General features: G+C 34.1%; 1 protein-coding gene across 3 annotated transcripts in view; it reads right to left on the reverse strand.

Moving 5' to 3' along the window:
• Positions 1-20,544, reverse strand: part of LOC150094140 (uncharacterized) — a 285,741-nt gene that overhangs the window by 230,798 nt on the left and 34,399 nt on the right. For 2 of the 3 annotated variants that reach the window (XM_090411829.1, XM_090411830.1), the window contains exon 2: positions 6,716-6,845. In XM_090411829.1, coding sequence (XP_090267955.1) covers positions 6,716-6,731 — 16 coding nt within the window. In that variant the 5' untranslated portion in view covers positions 6,732-6,845. Of the gene's footprint in view, positions 1-6,715; positions 6,846-9,428; positions 9,509-20,544 lie in introns of all 3 variants that reach the window. The other variant, XM_090411832.1, reaches the window with a different exon arrangement.

A 20,544-nucleotide genomic window follows, 5' to 3' on the forward strand; every position in this document is an offset into this window, starting at 1 on the left:
TAAACAGTTGCTCATATATGATAAAAAACAGAATCGAATTAACACAACGGACTTTTGTGAGATATTTCATTTCCACATATTTAAAAACCATAAAGCAAACTTATTAAAATTAACCTAAGGTTTAAAAAGTATTTCAAAGATCGCAAAGAGCAAGACTCATCAAAGCAGCAACTCAAATAATTTCTCTCGCCAACCAAGTTCTGAAAGGAAGACAATTTATGCAAAAAGAAGCCAGAATGAAAGCAATTAAAAGACCACACTAAGACTGTAGATTACTTTTACTTGAGCGATAATGGTTTCATTACACCCGGCCTATTGTTTCGTTAGTCCTGCAGCTGGCTGGCGAAGACCTGCTACAACTCTGTTCTGCTGGGGGAAGAAAGAAAACAAGAAAGAAAAGAGAGAGAGAGAGAGTGAGTGACGCTCAACCTCTGCAGTGATTAAGTTATTTTCTCTGCCTCGTGGGGCTTTCTGTAAAGGTCGCATACACGGAACGTCTTGTAGCCAGGAGCAGTTTCGTTAGCGACTTGCCGTGCTTTTTTGTATTGTAAGAGTAACATGGAACAATCTCCATGCGAGACTGTAGGTTGTGACCGCCGCGGTATTCATGCTTCGCCACAGAGACACGGATTCCACCAGTGCACCCACCAGAACATCGCCTCTGGTAGTTAGGGTTCAGTCAGGAGAAAAGAGATGTGGGGCCAAGGTCAAGCTCGGCCGTGGTGTCCAAGGAGCTTTTTTTTTTTTCTCTTCTTCGCAGTAATAGCAACGGGAGTTTTGCCGATGGCATTTCGTTTTATTGACATAGAGCAACCGAAAATAATGAGTCGCAGGAGTGGCAGAGTTTGTGATTGCATTTTCATTGTTTGTACTTATGTAGTCTGTCGACTGTTACTGCAAATGGTAATGAAGAATTGTAAACCACTTCGGCAGATGCTGATAATTGAATGACAACACGGTACCGGTGTCAAGAAAATGATCAACTGTTACTTCAAAGGATATTTACCCTTCGTTGAAAAGCAAATCCCCCACTGAATATTGAAATTACTGCCGAGGAATTTGTTGATTGAGTTCTGTAAATGTGCATGCAAATTTACAATGGCAGGACTCGTTTAGCTTTCAACGAAGAATCTACAAACCACAAACATAATTTAAAAACAATTAAAAACAAATACAAATATAATACAAACTACGGGAACTCTTGTATAATTGTAAAAACATAAGACTATGCATGTGTAAATTTGCGCCCCCTTTTGATAAGGGAAAAAATAATTTCATAATAAAAATGTATATAGAAGTTTTGTATTTTTTTTTAATTCTTAAAAGACGGTTATCTTATGCAGAATATAAGAGCATAAAGAAAAAACACAATATTATATAAGTAATTCATTAGGTTGTTGGTATTTATAAGATTCCGTGTTTTATTATCTTTGTTCTTTACTTTTTTATTTCATAATTCATTTTACTTTATAAATATGAAACTTTAGACGCGTTCTGCTATATTATTAATTTTTAATCAATAAAATAATTTAGCAAACGTAAATTTAGAGTGGGGGGAAAGAAAAGTCAGATGAGGATAGTGTGTGTGTGTGTATGTGTGTGTGTGTGTGTGTGTGTGTGTGTGTGTGTTCACCAAAATAAGGAAAAAAACGCAAAAGACGCAGAAGCTATGGAAATTGCAAGCTATAACAGATAAAACAGCGGCAGTAAAAAAAAAAAAAAAATGCTAACATAAATTTAAAAGTGGATTTGAACCTATGGGTTAAATGATTATTATATAATTCAGCAGAATTTCAGGAGTTACTGCAAATGATTCTATGAAATGCTGCAATTCTGTATAGTTAACTGACTTTTAATGCAAAATACACGTTTTTTTCAACATATGAAAAACAATGTAAAATAATTTGGTAGAATAAGAAAACACGTGACGTTTTCAATATTTGCATGCATGCATGTTTGCATCTCTATTATATATATATATATATATATAAAATAGAGATTTTTATAAGAAACCCTACGATTAGAGATTACTGTAAAAACTAACAACAGGACAAAACACTGGAAGATGATAATATAACACAAGCTGCTAAAGACACACAACCCATGGGGGGGGGGATGAAAGATAAAGAATGAATATTGGATAACATTTGGAAAACAAACGAAAAATCACTTTATGGAAATGAAAAACAAATATAGTAAAACAAGGTAGGACGCATTAAAACACACACACACACACACACACACACACACACACACACACACACACACACACACACACACACACACACACACACACACACACACACACGCATGTAACAGTGAACAAACAAGAATATTATCAACAATAATATGGTGCCCGATGTTGGTTGAGTGTCACTCACTGGAGCAAATAAAGTCATGATGTAAGGCATGTTTGTCTGTAAATTTGGTGGAGTTTGTTTCTTCCAGAAACTCGGGTGTTTTGTCTCGTATACCTGTCAGCAAAAGAAATGCAATGAAGACAAGATACTCGATACATTTTTAAATCGCAGTAATCATACAACATTATCATCAATTTATAAAAAGATGAGTAAAAGAAAAGTGGGAAACTACAAAGGAATTAATTTTCTAGACATACCATGTTTAGGGCTTGGGGTTCTTAGAGCCATTTCTAAACATGGGGGTTTACAAAAAAATAAAAATAATTTTGCCAAAATGAATTTTGATAATTTTTTTTTTCTAAACCCCATGTTTATTTGATAATAAACTTCAGTTAAGCAATCTCTTAAAGTGATGTTTTTTGTTAAAAATAAATAAATGATGCCAGTTAAGAGTACTTTAATAATAAAACCAGAAAAATATTAAAAAAAGATAAAAGAAATACAGAATGAATAAGACAGAGCTACTCACTTTGCACCGCTTGTTATTATTATTGATGGAATTTTTTTTCACTTGGCTACCAATTATATATTTGGTTTAATCCTTTATCCAAGTGTAAGCAAAGTTTGCGCCTGAAGTAATTTTCATTACTGGGGCAACTCGTGGCAAAGGTGGTATAAGTTCTCATCACTTGCCTCAATATCCCATAATACAAAGCTTAGTATTTCATAATGCATTCTTCCACCTTAGTATCACTACCTCTGGGTCTGGCTCCCACTGACGAGACCTCAATAAAGGTCGAAACCGGTATGGGTAGTGACCCTTTCCATAATGCATATCATTATACATACCCATAAGGATATGTGCTTTGCATTATGGGATACTAAGGCAAGTGTCTGAACTTATGCCACCTTTACCAGGAGTTGCCCCAGTCCTGAAGATACTTCAGGCGCAAACTTTGATTGTTTACACGTGGATAAAGGATTAAACCAAATATATAATTGATGTTATTATTATTGCACGGTGGTGCAAAAATTGTACTGACACCTTCATTTTTCTTAAATCTGAGTATACCCTGAGTATACACTTCATGTGGCGCATATAACAAAGTTGAAAGGCAAGAAATGTACGCTAAATGATTATAGTTATGTACAATGCTAGAAACGGGACGTGTTTAGAATTAACCGGTTCATTTTTCGCAGTGAAATGGAAAAATGAATTTTATTCCCTGGGAAAATGAACACTGAACCTTATAGATTGAATAATTCTGTGTTGTCTGTGCTCGAGCGGCTAAGTGGATACGACCTAGTTTAGATATCGAGATGATAATGAATCATACACTGCAAAGACTACATGATGATGATTTATGGTTTTAATAGTGCAAGGACAGTAAAGGTGATACTGTGCCGTATCAAAGGTTATAGCAGTACACAAAGGAAGATAATCGCAAACATCCATGCCTGCAGAGGGATTAGAACCCGCGACCTATTGGTTGGAGAGCGGGTACGCTAACAAATTTTGCTCCCAGCGCTAAATACTAATTATATACTTTGTTTCCAAGCTTCTTTAGTTTGTTGTTTCTTTAAAAACAATAATTAATACGTAAAATAACCGAAATACTTCAATAATTGCAATTTTTGTATAATATTATGCCGTTGACTTTGCTGCAATTGGGTCCAGTTCTTCGTTCATTTAGCCTTTGTTATAGCATTGGCTGTGGCCACATGGTTTGAGAATGGGAGTGCAAAGTCAGATCGGTCGGCACAGAGTCCGAAACCTTGAAACTCAACAGAGCGCCTTTTCGGAAGAGGCGCTCTGAGTTCAAAAACATGTTAACGATTAGACCAATCCATCTTCCTCATAAAAAATGATGCAATTATTAAAAGGCGTGGCACAGCATATACGCTGTGTCACGCCTTTAACTAAATAACTAAATAAAGTAAGAATACCTAAATCAGTTATTACACTAATTACGGGATATCCATTGATAACAAGACTGGACATTATGTCAGAAGAAAGCAATACGAAAAAAAAGAAGAAGAAAAAAAAAGAAGACAATGTAGTTATTAAAATAATCAATAAAAACGGAATACACAATAAAAACAATAGTACGTGACGAACAAAGACTGAAAACATGTGTAAAGACTAGAACTGGAAACACGCACTAATGTGCGAAAGAAAAGGAAAATGACAATCTATTGTTTCTACCTTTCCCGATGGCGAGATGCCAAGAGTGAAATACAAGGCCAAGAGCACATAGTGTTTTGAGAAATCCCGAATGAAGATAGCTACTTGTAAGCTCATAAGTCAATATAGCGAATAGCTGCTTGGTTTACAATACATTTTTTTTTTATTATTAATAGTGAAGGACTTTTAACGAGATTTAAATAAGTCCACTGAAACCAATGTACATGGAGTTTCATGTTTCATTAAGTTCGTGTCATGTCTATATTTTACAGATAGCATATTTGATAATCGTTTTTAAACTTTTAATAACAAAGTTCTGAAGTTAAGCGAGAATTGTGAATTGGATTGTAAATGGTAATCCGGGATGATTCTAAATAAACTATGCTGGGACAGAAGCTCAGCGGGGGATTTTGGAGGATGAAATGAAAAACTAAGTACATCAGCTTTTTGATGAAAATTTTACTTTTAAACTATTTTTAACAGTATTTTTAGATATCAAAAAGCTGAATAGCAAAGTGGCTTTTCTTCAACTCTCCTATGGCTCATCTTTGGCACGAATAATGACAATGATTCTGTCACAGGACTTCGACCACTTCAGGAAAGCAGACATTTGGAACTTGGTGGCATTCCTCTTTCAGTATACAATCGGAAGGACGTTCTGTGGGATCATGAACAGCGATCCAAGAAATTCTGGAATATTATTTTCTTTTAAACTGCTAAAACCTGGTTAATTTATAATACAGAGCAATTATCATGGTTTAGTGGGATGATCAATATCCCTATTGATTTACTGCAATGTAAGGTCGGCACTTTCAGCATTTTCAAGATTATTACCAATTATTTCTAGTAATCTCACTTAATGATGTCGATATACATTTAATTTACTTTATTTAAGTAGATGCCGATAATTTATCACTTTTGTAATTTTTGGTATTGGAAGAAGAAGAAGATCAAGCCAACCTTTAAACAAGACTAAAATGTATAAGTCCATATGGATTTAAAAAAAAAAAACTGTCCAAAATGGCTCCAAGTTAAGACAAAGTTCTTTTGATCCAAAATTCACATACCCAGCTACTAACAATCGCTCACTTCAGTACTACACGAAATCCTTCATATTTGAAACAACCCAATTTCAAGATCCGTTCTAGTTGTTGACGCGAAATAATGTGAAAGTGTTGGTGTGTGTTATTAGTGCAGTGAATGGCCACACAGCGATTAGTGCTGACAGTGATGGACCGCACACAGCAGAGCAGCCAGGTGTCCTCAGGCATCCATTTATAGGCTACGAACACAGTAGCGAGGTAAAACGCAGGGAGCTAGCTGCACGTGCAATTTGATAAAAACTGCCAGAAGGAAACGGGAGTGTTCGGTTACCAAAATGACAACACACGACTGTCTTTCAAAACATCGTTGAAGTTTGGGGAGTTTCCCCTCGAAGCACAAATGCAAGAATAGAAATTATGCAAACAATTGGCTTGAAAAGTATTTTTATGTCCCTACGACTTTGAAGTAAATATTAATGCAACGCAATAAGAGGAATACAGATGTTTAATGATATATATATATATATATATATAAACATTTTTAGGATCAGTATTAATTTTTGACTCTTCAATCCAAATTCAAATTCTTGAATATTTTTACCATTTACTGCATTACGTGTAATACTATGTGCAAAAACAAATCTGTATAACAAATAACAACTCGAAACGAAAACAATAAATCGAAAATTTTGAAATAAAAAATGTACGATGTTATTCTAAATAAAATTTTCAGTTTCAATTTTTGACTGACAATTTTAATGTGTTACCAGTATAAGATTGTGTGTCTAGAGTTTAAATGAAAAAAATAAAAATAAAATCACTTAGACACAACATTAACAACTTTTTATACTAAACAACAAGTAGAAAGAAGCAGCGGTGGCAGTTATGCTGTCAAATACATTTCTGATTTATCGAAAACAATCTACAGTCATTTCCTGCTCTTGCAATCCGAAGTTTGTTGAACTTTGAGCAGAGCAAACGGCTCTCTCTCTCTCTCTCTCTCTCTCTCTCTCTCTCTCTCTCTCTCCTTATAAAGTTTAGCCACGAACGTAAAGAAAAATCAGAAAGTATGGCAATTTTTACAGCAAGATCATACGAATGTAAGAGTAAGTAAAAATGAAACTTACCGAAGTGCGGTTCCATCAGACGAACGGCCACAAGATGGCAAGATTGTGCGACGCATCAATGGCACACGACAAAGGGCAACACGACAGTCGATCCATCCGTTACGTCAGCCAAGTCGGCAACCTCTTGCTCCTGGAAAGAAGTTAAGAGCGTGAGAGGTACACTGACTATCTATCTATCCATTCAAACTAAACCTTGACCCTTGTAGTGTTGCAACGGAAACAGCAAACATCTAAAACGTTTCGGATATCTGCTTACCCCCAGAGACACCAAACTGTGGAGTTTATAACAACAGCATTTATTAGGTTTACCCACCAACTATACTTGCTGACGGTTTGTGTACGGCGCCTGTCAACGCAGCTCACAAAGATAGAGTGTGCATTGGGTGGTTTGCTTGCCACACATTAGGAGATCGGGTCATCCAGCAAGAGGCCCAAACTCGCCATCATAGAATTTAAACGCATTCGGAATATATTGCTTGATTTTTAAAATATCTAGTAGTGATTCGAAGAATGATTTCTTCAAAAGCTATTTTGATCTTCAAAATAGATAGCTTTTGTCAGGAGTAAATAAGTATATATTGAAAGAAATATAACAAATATCCAATGTTTGTTTTTTAATGCAGTAGCAACACTAATGGAACTTCGAAAGTGACCAAGACAACCTTCAGCATTCGAGAGAAAAGTTAACAATTAAATAACATATAATGATTGGGAGAGTTGTAATATAATGTGAAGAGTTATGTACGTTACAACTCTTCTAATACGATTATAAAGAAGATTAAGCTGTTATTTCAAGTTCAGAACGTATCGTCAAGTTTCAGAAATATCTGGCTGACTAGTTTGGCCTTGAATAGCCGCTTTTGTAATTCCCCGCTCTCAATTTTTTTGCCCGTGTGGCCCACGCCTAAAACCTGCTTTAGCCATATCTAAGATACAAAAAGACCGAAGAGACAAATATTAAGTGTCAGACAAGGGCGGCCGAAGACGTAGTCTTCGGCCGCCCTTGGTACTCAAAAGTGGCCTTTTGGTCACTTGTGTGTCGAGGAATTTAAAATATTAAGAGGTTTCACGATCTTATTTATCATTATTCATATGTGCAATTTATTGCTTTCATTTTACTAAATTCTCATCCATTGGTTTTAGATGCAAAGCTTTGTGGCTACGAGTATTGAAGGTTAATGATGTGCTAAATATGCAAACAAAAAAAAAAAAATGTAATTTTTGAAATTTGAGGTTTAACTTGTTAATAACACATCGGGATATTTGAACATCAGTTTCAATATAAAACATTTACTTCAACACAAGATTATCAGGCATTCTGAGAAGAAAGGTTTCCCTCCTGGTCTCTCTCTCTCTCTCTCTCTCTCTCTCTATGGTCTCTGTGGTCAAATATGTATATATTTGACCACTTCTGATAAGTCTGGAGACCAATGATAAACAAGCTTGTTCAGAATCTCGTAACAGATGTAAATAGATTGCGGTGATGACAGTTTAATGAACATGATAAACAGCTCATAATTATGAAGAGAATCAAACGAAAACTAGAAATGAAATTATTTCTCCGTTGTTGTGAATTATTGTGACTACCAAAAAAACTGGCAATGAAGATTTCCGGTTTTCAGATGCTACTGAGGAGACCAAAGTTGTCTGGAGAACATTAGCTGTACATCTCATCTAATTGCAGTAACTTTGGCTTTTCTTGAAAACGTCCTAAAAAAAAAAGAAAGGTTCTCTCATCAGAGAAGGAATGATTTGAACCCAGATGCCTTTCACACGCAAATAATAACGAGTACGTGGCTTCTTAAAGACTGCATCACATTTTGTTTGCGTTCCCAAATAATAAAAAAATAAATAAAGCTAATTCTGTGACATATGGTTTTTTTTTTAAGTTTCCATGACAGGAAGGACATAGTGCTTGATCAAGTCTTAAGAAATGGGGAGGATATTAAACCGTAGGTATTCTAAGTACTCAGGTGTGAGTATAGCTGTAAGCCATTAACGATATAAAGAGAACTCTGCCATAAATTATCACCTTTTGAAGGGAAAGGGTTACGCCTTCTGTTGTATTAATGACTTATACGTGGGAAGATGGTTTAAAATGCATCATTACTCTTAACCCCCCCCCCCCACTATTCTCTACCTTAAAACAACCCCTGCAAGTTTATAAATGAAGTGAATTTCACCGGAGACAACTGTTACATAATTTATTCAGTAAATATAAATTTCCGGAAATTATTAATTTTCTAAAGATTTTCCACAATATTTCACACACACACACACACAACTAATTAATATTAACAACTTTTTTAGAACTTTTTTAAAGGTAACACTGCAGTGATAACTGCGATCACTTTTAAAAATCAAATTATAAGAAAAATCAAAGCAAAATCATTTAATTTAAATGACTGTCCATTATATACGTATTATATAATAGACACCATGTAACGCTATCCCACTGTCGGTTGCCATGGAAATTCTCACATTTTTCAAGGCTATTTATACGAAAAGATTCTTTTTTGTTGTTTGTAAGATTTCATTAAAATCTTACCGATCAAGCGACTTATCTAAGCACAGGAGGATATCCATGTAAACAACAGTAGGATGTAAAATATCATGGCGCGATCATTGGATCATTTATATTTCCATGATAAAATATTAAATTAAAAAATGAAAATTACTAAAGCATTTTCATTTTTTAGTATTCTCAAATTACCTAATTGATCTTTCTATATGGAGAGAACCATTCACGATGCAGGTGTTCTCTGAAGATCTTAGAAGCACATATCTGATAACCTATCAAGAAGAATTTAATACGGTTAATAACTGCAGTTTTTTTTTTTTATTTGTCAACTTACACAGCAGGTGTGCCATTATTCATATATACTGCGGATTTCCTTGTTCCCAAAAAAAAAAAAAAAAAAAAAAGTAAGGAAGAAAAGATCAGAGGCTAGATTAGAACTGCCAGACGTTCCACTCTAGGGTAGAATAATCTCAGTTTTATTTTCCGCATCCTCCATTGAAATTGTCTCAATTTTCGCTATTATTAAGTAATATTATAATTTACAAATAGAAAATCGTATAAATGTTGAAATTGGCATTTTAAAATTTATACTCAGCAGTTACTCGCATCTTCATTTGGTCCTTAAATGTATCTATTATTATTATTAGTTTTTTTTTTAAAAAAAAAAAAAAACAATTTTCAAGGCTGACAGTATTTTTTTTTTCTCGATTAATTTTTTATTCAATTTTCAATAATCAATTTTTCCAAATAGCATGCTCAAACATTTTTTTTTTCTCGCAAGCACTGTTCAAAATGGTCTGAGAAAGTATTAAAAATATTATTATTATTTTTTTTAAACTGGGTTTTGAAAAAGTGCAAAAAAAGTTCGTAACGCACTGAAACCACTATTATTTTTCAATATAGTATTAAAAATCGTAGCGGTAGAGAATATAGTAATGTAGACAATGTAGTAAATGGCAGAAGAACGGACGCACTGGCGTATCATGATTGCTAACCTCTAAAATGAAAAAGTTACTTAAGAATAAGAAAGTTAATTAAAACTCTTCGAATTAATAAACCTAAATGCATTCTCATTGCTAAGTAAATAAGTTATTGCTGAAATTTGTATTGCGGAAATGCTCAAAAATGATCGATTTTCAAGTGGAGTGACCTGAATTCAAGTACTCAGAGCTCATACATATTAACACGACTGTAAACTTTATTTCATTAGCCTCTTCGGCTACTGAGCACTGTATTTCTATAGGCACAAAAAAAGAGGGATCTGGATTAAAACAAAAAATGAAAAAAAAAAAGACAATAGAAATAGGAGAGGATACTTAAGAAATGATGGGATCTTTCATGCTTATAAAATATAGTAATTTATATTTTATAAGTATGAAATATCCCATCATTTTTCAACAAACAACACAAAGAACAATCAGCCATTCTTCGTACTAAATTGGCATTAGCTATTAGACTTGGTTACGTCAGGTGACCGGATGCACAGTTATTTTCGGTTAGTCAACCATACATATCCGCGGAAAGTTCAACGCTTTCCTAAATCGACTTAAAATCTGGATGGAATTCCATTATTAACGAATCACCAAATCTAGAAAATATTTTCCAAATTTATTCGTCTTGTATTTTAAAGGATGCGAAAGTTTTTCTATTTTATGAAAACTTCCTGGAAGTCTGAAATAAATAATATTCACTTCATACTCTGGACTTAAGTAAACCATTCATATTGTGGTTGAGAAAAGCAGCACTTTCTTTTCAAATAGACGGACTTCTGAGCTGTGGTGTTGACACACATCAAGTCTTTAAATTCATGAATCGATTTTATAAAACATCGTCTGTATAATTCTGTTCTGTTACATTGAAGAGCTTAGAAAAATTAAAGACGGAAACTTAAACTTAAATTAATTTGTTAGCTGTTAAATTTTCTTAGCTGGTAGCATACAGCCAAGGGGTGGCTATATGCTACCATACTAGGGAAATGATTATGAGCAAAGTGGTTTCACGTTGCCTTCCTTGCCGTACTATATCCTATGACTGTAGAAGTGTGTTCACGGGGCCGGTTTGCCTGCTTGCGGGATGAGAAACCTCAGATAAACCGGGATTTTTCTGAAAAACCATGCTCTCCACGCCCAAGACTGGCTAAGTTGCTATGGCTGAGGAAGATCCTCAGTACACTGAAATTATGTGATTTCTCTACTTATCGTCCTCTCTCATCTGATCTGACTTTTAGCCTAGTTAATAAAGTTGACTGATATTTCCAATTGATAAGAAGAATTAAGAAGAAAAAAAAATCCATGCTCATCCCCCTAGATTGTATGGTCTTCCCAAAATTCATGAACTAGGTATTCCATTAAGATCAATGGTAGATTGTATTGGTTGTTCCACATGCTGTTACATCACACTCATAATATTTGATGCACTGAAGACCTATAACAAGAATTTAATTATACTAAATCTGCTTTTATAAAAAATGGCTTTAATGAATCTATTATTAAGAAATCATATTTATGAATTTAGGGACACAAAACACACTTTTTTATTAAGAAAGTCTTTAACAGCTTTAGGCAATCAGTCTCTAGATCTCCTAAAGATATCATCGGATTCCACCCTTTATATTAAAAGGATTTCTGAACATATAGCTAAAGTTCTAAAACCTCTTAATATTGCAGTGTTCTTTCGTCCTATTAGGAAGATTTCTCCCTTCCTTTCTTCACTTAAAGACAAGCTTTCTCCACTCAATCTTCCAAGTGTCTACCAGATTTCATGGTTCTGTTGTTTGTCCTATTTTGGACAGTCAGACAGATCTGCAGCCATCCGTCGTGAAGAATACAAATCTTACATCCAATACCATGAACAGCCTGACTTAGCAGAACAAAACTAAAACTAAACGATTTTTTTGGAAGAAAACTAAGCTTTTACATAAAAGTGGATTCCTCATAGAGAGCTTATATAAAGAGAGATTTTTTTTTTTTCATAGAGACATTTTTCAAGAAACATTTTTTATGGTAATTCTATCCACCCATCAAAGGTTGGAAACTTATAGTACATAGTGCTGTTGGGGATGGGGGAGGGGGCTAAGGGTTTGATAATCCGTGGCCCCTGTCTGAGAGTTGTGAGACCTTTCTACACCGACCGAACTGAAGCAAATTTGATGGCCTTCTGTTATCCCCTTCATGGGAAATATTATTACATCATTTTATGAAAATTCCTGATTATTATATTAATAATTTAAAAAAAAATAATTGGGAATTTTACTGACCGTATATTGACCTATTAACGCTATATGGTACTTTTTTTTTAATTATCTTTATTGGGGGTTAAATTATCTTTAATGGGGATGCCTATGATAAGTAGGCGAAATTTTACAGCTAATAAATTAATTTCACGTAAGTTTAAATTTCCGTCTTGAATTTTTTTAAGCATGTCAACTTACGTACCTATATTTACATTTAAACCAGGTCTCGCCATTTTTTATGGTAATTCTACCCACCCATAAAAGGTTGCAAACTTATAGCACATAGTGCTGTTGGGGGGGGGGGGGGTGAGAGACAAATAAGGATTTCATAATCCGTGGCCCCTGTCTGAGATTAAACTTGGAACTTTTTTTTTCAAGCCGCCCATACCTTCAATAGGTACGTCAGCAGTCTCACACCTGAAAATCATCTACTAAAAATAGATTTAACCAATACGTAAACTATTCTGTAGACTTTGTATTATGAAGTAATATTAGCAACCATGATATTTACAATAGCAATAACAGTAACGTTTTAGCTTTTAATACTAAATAGGAATTTATGGCTTTCATGTTGTTTACATATTTCTATATAAAACCCCAAATCCCAGTGCACAATATAGATTCTAATTGGTTTTAAGTAAATGATTTTTAGAAGGAAGGCTTAATCTCAAAATTGGTTTTACGACAGGAGGATAATTTGAATGCAAGTTATAAAATCACCGGAAGTGGAATTGGAATGATTTATTCTAATTACACATTTATGTTAAATTTTTATTATGATATAAGCAATTAAATAAGCACGTTTACGACTATTGTGCTTGTAGATAGTAACAGAAACACAATAATTAGTATTTCTTTTTTGTTTTTGATTATTTATTATACCCATGTTTGCTCGTTAGTTAGCGTTGATTTATACGTATGTTATGAGAAGAAATTTGTACAATAAATAATTTTAATCATGAGAAAATATGTGCTCAGCCTGACAATAAAATAACCAGTCAGGTGATGCCGCACATGTTGGAACTTGTGACGTCATAACTCATAAGTATTGCGTAATAAAACTTATTTGTATTCAGCTTGTTTTTGTTACAGAAGTGTTGTATTGAAGCAGTGATTCCTTATCAATAAATCGGAATGTTTCTAGAAATAGAGGACTTGATCGTTCATTATGAATTAGTAATTCCACAAGAAATATTTAAGCAAACATTCTCCACTTATGCCAGTACATTAGATTAAAAATAAATAAATAAACGTATCTTTGGACAGACAACTCATATTCAGCATTATGACTATGCCCATTTTATAAAATTATTTTATAAAAGATAAGCACTTTTAAGGCAATTGGGCAACTTTGCTAATTTTGGAACGTTAGTATTCATTATAAAGGGGTGGGGGATGAAGGCTTTAAAAACAGACGAATAACAAGAATAACCTACACGAGGAAAACTGTTCAAGGAGTTTGGACAAGCAAAGGAACCCATACAATGATAAGGAACTTTAATTATCTCGATACTGATCAAAATGTTTAAGGAAGGTGAAAGCAACAGCAGTAATAGATTTTTTGGATGTAACAGATTGTTGCTTTTGCAACACCACCGGGTGTGGCAAGTCATTTGGACTTGATATTGAATAATGACTGTCATCAGCTTAATGACTGTTCATTTAGAACCGTCGGTAAGGAGTGGCCATAATGTGATTAGCAAGAAAATGGTCTCAGAAGAGGCCAAAGTCTGTTGTACAGGTAAAGGTTTGAATTTCGCCAAAGGGGAACTAATTACAATGGGTTAATATGTATAAAATCTCGGAGTTTCCATAGATTCAGACGTTGTATCATTTATAGGAGAGCAAATGTCATTCTAATTTAAAAAAATAAATCAAAGATTCATGCAAAGCAAATTACAAACCGATAAACTTAACCCCCACGCAAGAAAATAATGAAAAAATTAATTCAGAATGTATTACAGAAACAGCTAGATGGGAGAAAAATATTTCAAAGGACTCCTCGCATAGCTAAGTAAAAAGAGACCCTTTAACATTTAGATTTTTATTTTTTTTTTTAATGACATCTTCGCTCATGAAAGATTTAAGCTCTTAGAGTATATTAGTACTGTGGTGGACTAAAGAGTTAAATATTTTGGAGCGCTGCTCTAAGAAGCCAAACATGGAGCTTTTTCAAACCCCTTTTCAGGTCTCAAAAAAAAAAAAAAAAAAAAAAAAAATTCAGGGTAGTAGTCTTCTACCAGGAGACGAAAATCTTCTGTCGCTGCTAAGACATTCACAAACATCCAAGCCACAGTGGGATATGAATCCAACCCGTTAATAGGAGAGAGTCGACTCTATGCGTGCGACAAAACCAGGTTGGAAAGTGAATCAATCCAAAAAGATTCTGCTGCAAGGAACTGCTTCGATGTCATACATTTCGATTTCAGCAAACAGTTGATATAGTCCTTTCCATCTTTTTATCTTATGTTTATTTATTTTTACGTAATATTTTTTAAAGATTGAAGTTTACGAAGTATAAAATACCGAATAAAAGATGAGTTAAAGAGTATGAAGTAGAGAGTTGTACTAAACTAGTTCCACCAATTTCGGTTACAGTTAATGAAATTACTTGTTGTTAATGGCAGGAAGAAAAAAAAAAAAAGAAGAAGAACAGCAATATGAATATCAATTTTGAAAGTTTGTCATCTAGGATGAATATTGCTACAATGATTGGCGCGTAGTGAAGTCCGCTTCCACTATAGTTTAGTAAGATAGAAGTTTACTTCTTGTGGGTTCACGTGTACACAATGGACGAGTCTTTCAAAAGTTTGTCAAAGTAGCCAAAAGTTTAATTTAATTTTTGAATTAAATTCACAATTTAATTCACATGCTAATGAAATTCACAACGGATTTACAAGATTTTGATGGTGAAGAGAACTGAATAAACTGAAGACATATTTCAAGGTCCATTGTGAAAACGACAAACAAGCCAAAGCAGAGAACGGTGTAGAAAGTGTATTGAAAAGAAGGGAGATTATGTTGGGAAATAGTGTACGAAAATAAAGTAAAGAATTCAAACTATCTTTTATTTATTTATTTTTCACTGACATATCTCTTTTGGATGGAGGAGCTATCATAATGAAAGCGCTACTTTCGAGCGATAAGTGTAAGGTACTGCATACAGATAGGAATAACGTTCGTAGTAAATATAAGTTGAAGATATTGAATTTGATAAGCAGTACAAGAAATCTGTAAACATTGTCAGTTTATCAAATTTATGAATAATTATTATGAAATATTGCATCTTCACAGAAAGGTGCATCTGTACAGGCGGGCCCATTACAGCAAGGATACACTGGTTCATTTTTAAGGAGGATCTAATAAAGAGTGGGAGACAAGAGCAGAAATTAAAACTGAAGGTAAATATGATGCATATTTATAGGTGAAAGGCCACTGATGCTGGAAAGGTCTCATTTCAAGTAAAAGACAGCTTTACAAGATTTCAATCAAGCGTGGACTTAAGAAAACAAGAAAAATCCTATAATTTTCGATCAGAGGGTTGTGAGTAGATGGAATGATTTGTCTCCCAAAGTATCAATCGAGTGAATGATGGTCTCTGAATAGTTTCAATTTACAATGGTTTCGATAACTATTCATGGAAGGAATGCGAAGTTAATATGAGAAAGAAACACCATAAAAGAAAAGTATACGAATATAAAGAACCTCCGTAACTCAGTTGGTGTAGACGAGCCCTTTAGTTGGAAGATCCAGGTTTGAATCCCGCCCATGACGTGAGGAACCTTTATCGAGTCTCTTCAATCAAATGGTGAGTCTCATACAGAGACAGGATGTTTTCTCCAGGAAACTCGGGTTTTTCGTCCCTCAGAACAGGCAAACTGGCACCGTAAACACCCAACACCCAAAATACTGGCCTTTACGGAAGCAGCAGAGGATTGACGTGCCAGCATTAATTCGGCGTGACCCCAAAGCAGGGGACTCTACCTGTCCTAAGGGACTGATAAGATGAAGAAGAAGAAGATACGATTAATAAATCTCAGATAGCAAATTTAAGTCTTGGTATTGATTCGCTCCACATTATTATTGATCCGTTATTAAAACTTCTGGATTGGCTAAAGAATGCTACTCTCTGAGACTTACTCGTACTTTGATATGTCTTATCTACTGGATCAGGTTATAGAATTTCTGATTCCTGACATTAATTCATTTTATAACACTAATGTGTGACTTACTCGAAAGACTGTGTTCCATTAGAATAATGAACCGAAAAGATAAAATGACTCTCAGAAACAAAGTTTCAGAGTCCATGAGAGGTTTGCTATGAGGTCATAAGGACATTTTTGAAGGTAACTACACTTATTAACATTTAATAATTTTTTAAAAAAATTTTACATTTCGAAGCCTTTATAATAGATATTACATTATTGAAACATGATATGCTTAAGTAAAAATACATTTAATAACAATAGTAATAAATACGCAGTGAAAATACGTATGAATTTATAATAAATATCACTATGATGAGTGTTCTAAGAAAGAGAAAATTACTGCATGATAATACACGTGATTCCTCATTTATGGAAAGAACTCATTTCGTTGTGGATCTGAGAGCTGTTCAGTGAAGGAGGAATTTAAGCAAACGATTGTCGTAAATAAACTACAATGCACTAATACTTGAATCGGGCAAGGGAAACCTGTAATAATACTCGGAATCAGTGGAGGCTCGTGGCTTGAAATCGTGGGGGTGCTGCAACTTTCGAAATATACATCCACACTGTAAGTACAGTGTATACGTGTTTGGATAAAATATCAAAATTATGGTAAAAATTAAACATGGAAAAATAGTGTTTATTATCGATAAAATTATACAGTTTAGTATAATTCAAAATTACTTAAAAATAAAATCCATTATCATAACCCCAATAATGTTCTAAAATAAAATCTATAACAAATCTTTAATTGTAACGTCCAAATATTTAAAGAGACGGAGTAAACACGATAAGCACTACGAACACTACTACTGGCGCAAGCTGCATATAAACAACAGTGGAACTGCGCGACGGACAGTGCCGTTGCACCAATAGCTCACATCTTACTATGACGTTCATATGCTTGCGCGCGTAGCAAATTATATTACAAGCAAATATAAATAAATTAATAAATATTTAAATATATTCCCCTTTATATATCGAGAAAAATTGGGGGTGCTGCAGTTCCGTAATGCACATGCACGAGCCGCCCCTGTTCGGGACAGAACACAAAGTTTTTTTGATAATTTTAATATCCAATATTACACCTTTATTTTTCTATATTTCTTAAAGTTTTGATAGTCGGCCGCTTTAAGTATTACTAAATGATTCGAAAGAGGAGAGAAGTCGTATAATCAAATTTTAAAACTTTGAAAATTTTATGCCCAGATTAAATGGGCCCCTATGAATTTCGACAACGAGTTTCACGTAGAAACTCGTTGTCTTGTTTCAATGATTTAAAAAAAAAATGAATAAGATCGAATAAGAGTTCCATTTGAATGTCAGAGATGGTTAATTGTTTTCTCAATAAATAATATAATAAAATAAAGATAATAAAAGGAATATAATCAGGGCGTAGCTCACAAAAGGTTCAAGCATTACCGTCCTGTGGCTACGAGTGACTAGGAGGAGAAGGCAAGCCCATGGGCAGCTCTTGCAGTTTGAATAACCAGACTGACAACTCACTTTTATACTTGCCCACTGGCTGAAAAGCGGAGACAGCGTTCTTATGGAACTGTGCGTACGGAGCTACCACGTGCAGCCCAAATATAAACTTTATTCAATGCAGGAGGTTGGGTTGGCCCATAGATTTCAGAGTTAAAAAAAAAATCCTCACAGTTTGCAACGTACAGTACAAACTACAAGTGATGAGGAGTATGCAACAAATACTCTACATTTGTCGAACCTTGGAACCCTATAGGTCATTTTTACTGAATGTAATGACTAGGATAGGATGAGAGTTCTCTAATGAATATTGCAGAGAGGAGGGAAAATAGAAGAACTGTTGCAACTCCAGGAATTAAGGCTAAGACTTTCCACAATTGCATTAAAAATTAACTGTCTTAAAAAATAAAACTGAAAAAACAAAACTTTTCCTACCTGAGTCTATTGTTTTTAGTATTATGGAGGAAGCAATAAACCATAATTTGCGTAACTAAACGTCAATTTGTTTATAGTTTCATCAGCCCCATAACCAAAATTCTTTACTGCCTTACTGCAATTAATGATAAACTAGATAATGTTCTTTCTGTTATTCTTTCTGGATTTGAATTTCTACACTCTTTCACTCGGTACGCACAAGTTGTAACCGACAACTATGACGTAAGTTGGATGCGACTTTTGTTAGGCCTAAACGTTTCTGTATCTGCAAATGTGCTGGAATAAGTTTATGGGATTTTTTATCGTTGCCAATTACATAAGCAGATGTAATGGACTGGAGAAGATACTTTAGCATGACTCTTAAGAAAGTATTATTATTTTTATGACAACTTGCCACAGACGAAAGGCTGGAAATCTGTAGCATATCGATACCCTGAATAAGTCAGTTTAGATACACAAGTTACCTTCTCCAGAGGCTAATCACAATTTTTATAGCATTTTTGGCCTCCAAGAAGCAGAGTATTTGATGTTGAAATAAAAATCATTTGCCAAATAAAAGAGCGATAACAGAGTAAAAGTAAAATCCACAACAGTGATTTAGTTAATGTTTTAATAGCAGTAACTTTAATTCACATCAGTAGCAATTTATATTTAGGCATTCCTCTCTTCAACTTATACAGGGATGAAGTGAATTATCTCTCTTTCTCTCTCTACGTTTATGAATTAAAATTCATTACAAAAGAATATTACAAGTGAAAAGAAATATTACGAGGGCTGTTATGTATAGTGGTTTATCGTGAAATCAGAAACGGAAAAAGTTAACAGGTTAATTTAAAATAAATTTTAAAAAAATAGTTATTTTTTTTAATTTAAAAATAATCATTTTAAAAAATGATTATTTTTTTGAAATGTCTATCCTTGATCTTAATATACATAATTATTTTATTAAAAACGGTTATTTTGCTTTTATTTTTTAGACTTTTTTCAGATCTGATTTCGCATTTTCTTGTATTGCACTTGATAACAGTATACTAGGCATTTATTTCTATTTAGTCAAGCGTGCATATTAAAACCATCGGATATCTAACAAAGCAAGACCTGTTTACATCTAACACAAGAATGGGAAACTACACCCGACAGGCTGGGCTCTCCATCCTAAGCATTATAAGGCTTCTATCAATAGTGATGCTGGTCTTCTGAGCTTGTGCAACAACTCTGTGTGTGTATGTGTGCGCGCGCATTCCACACAATCGACATCTCGCAATTTATAATACATTGAGGTTGCGTGTAAGCAAGGGATAAAAAGCTATCAATATTTTGGTATGTAAAAGAATGTTGGGTGGCCATTGTTGCTCATTCTTCACAAGGCTTAGAAGAAAGCGAAGGAATAATATATACCAGTTCATATACGTAGCTATTTATTTTAAAATAAAAAAAATGCAATGTTAATCAGTGGAATTAAATCACGGAACTCGACAGAAGTCTAGTATCTATGGTTGAAAGGAATTTAAATAGTTTATTTTTTTCGACTCAAAGGATCGAAATTAAGTTATTCATCCCGAAAATATCGAGAAATGATAATTCAACCCCTTTAACAAAAGTTTATTAAAGGGCTGAATTAATTTAGGGACAATAGCAATGGGTTTCCACAGATCAAAATTTTGCTACTATGAAATAATACAATCACAAATGCTACTTAATGCAATTGTGGACCCTTCTTTTGGTAGAACAGATTTACCTTTGGTTTCTTAAATACTCAGTTCTACTGTGCATTTGCTTTTCCTCAACGTGTGCAATTGCATAACCTAAACCAGCAAACAAACACTTCTTTCATAATGCAGTTTACAACTGGCTTAGGGGAACCTTTCCCTAAAACTCAGACCTTCAACTGTTGAAGATAACAAGAGGTGCCTAAAGCATTTTCTAAGAATAAATACAGGGAGGAGTA

The sequence above is a fragment of the Typopeltis vanoorti genome, chromosome 22, assembly GCF_054136105.1.
Source record: "Typopeltis vanoorti isolate ZY-2024b chromosome 22, IOZ_Tvanoo_1.0, whole genome shotgun sequence".
NCBI classification, from domain to species: Eukaryota; Metazoa; Arthropoda; class Arachnida; order Uropygi; family Thelyphonidae; genus Typopeltis; species Typopeltis vanoorti.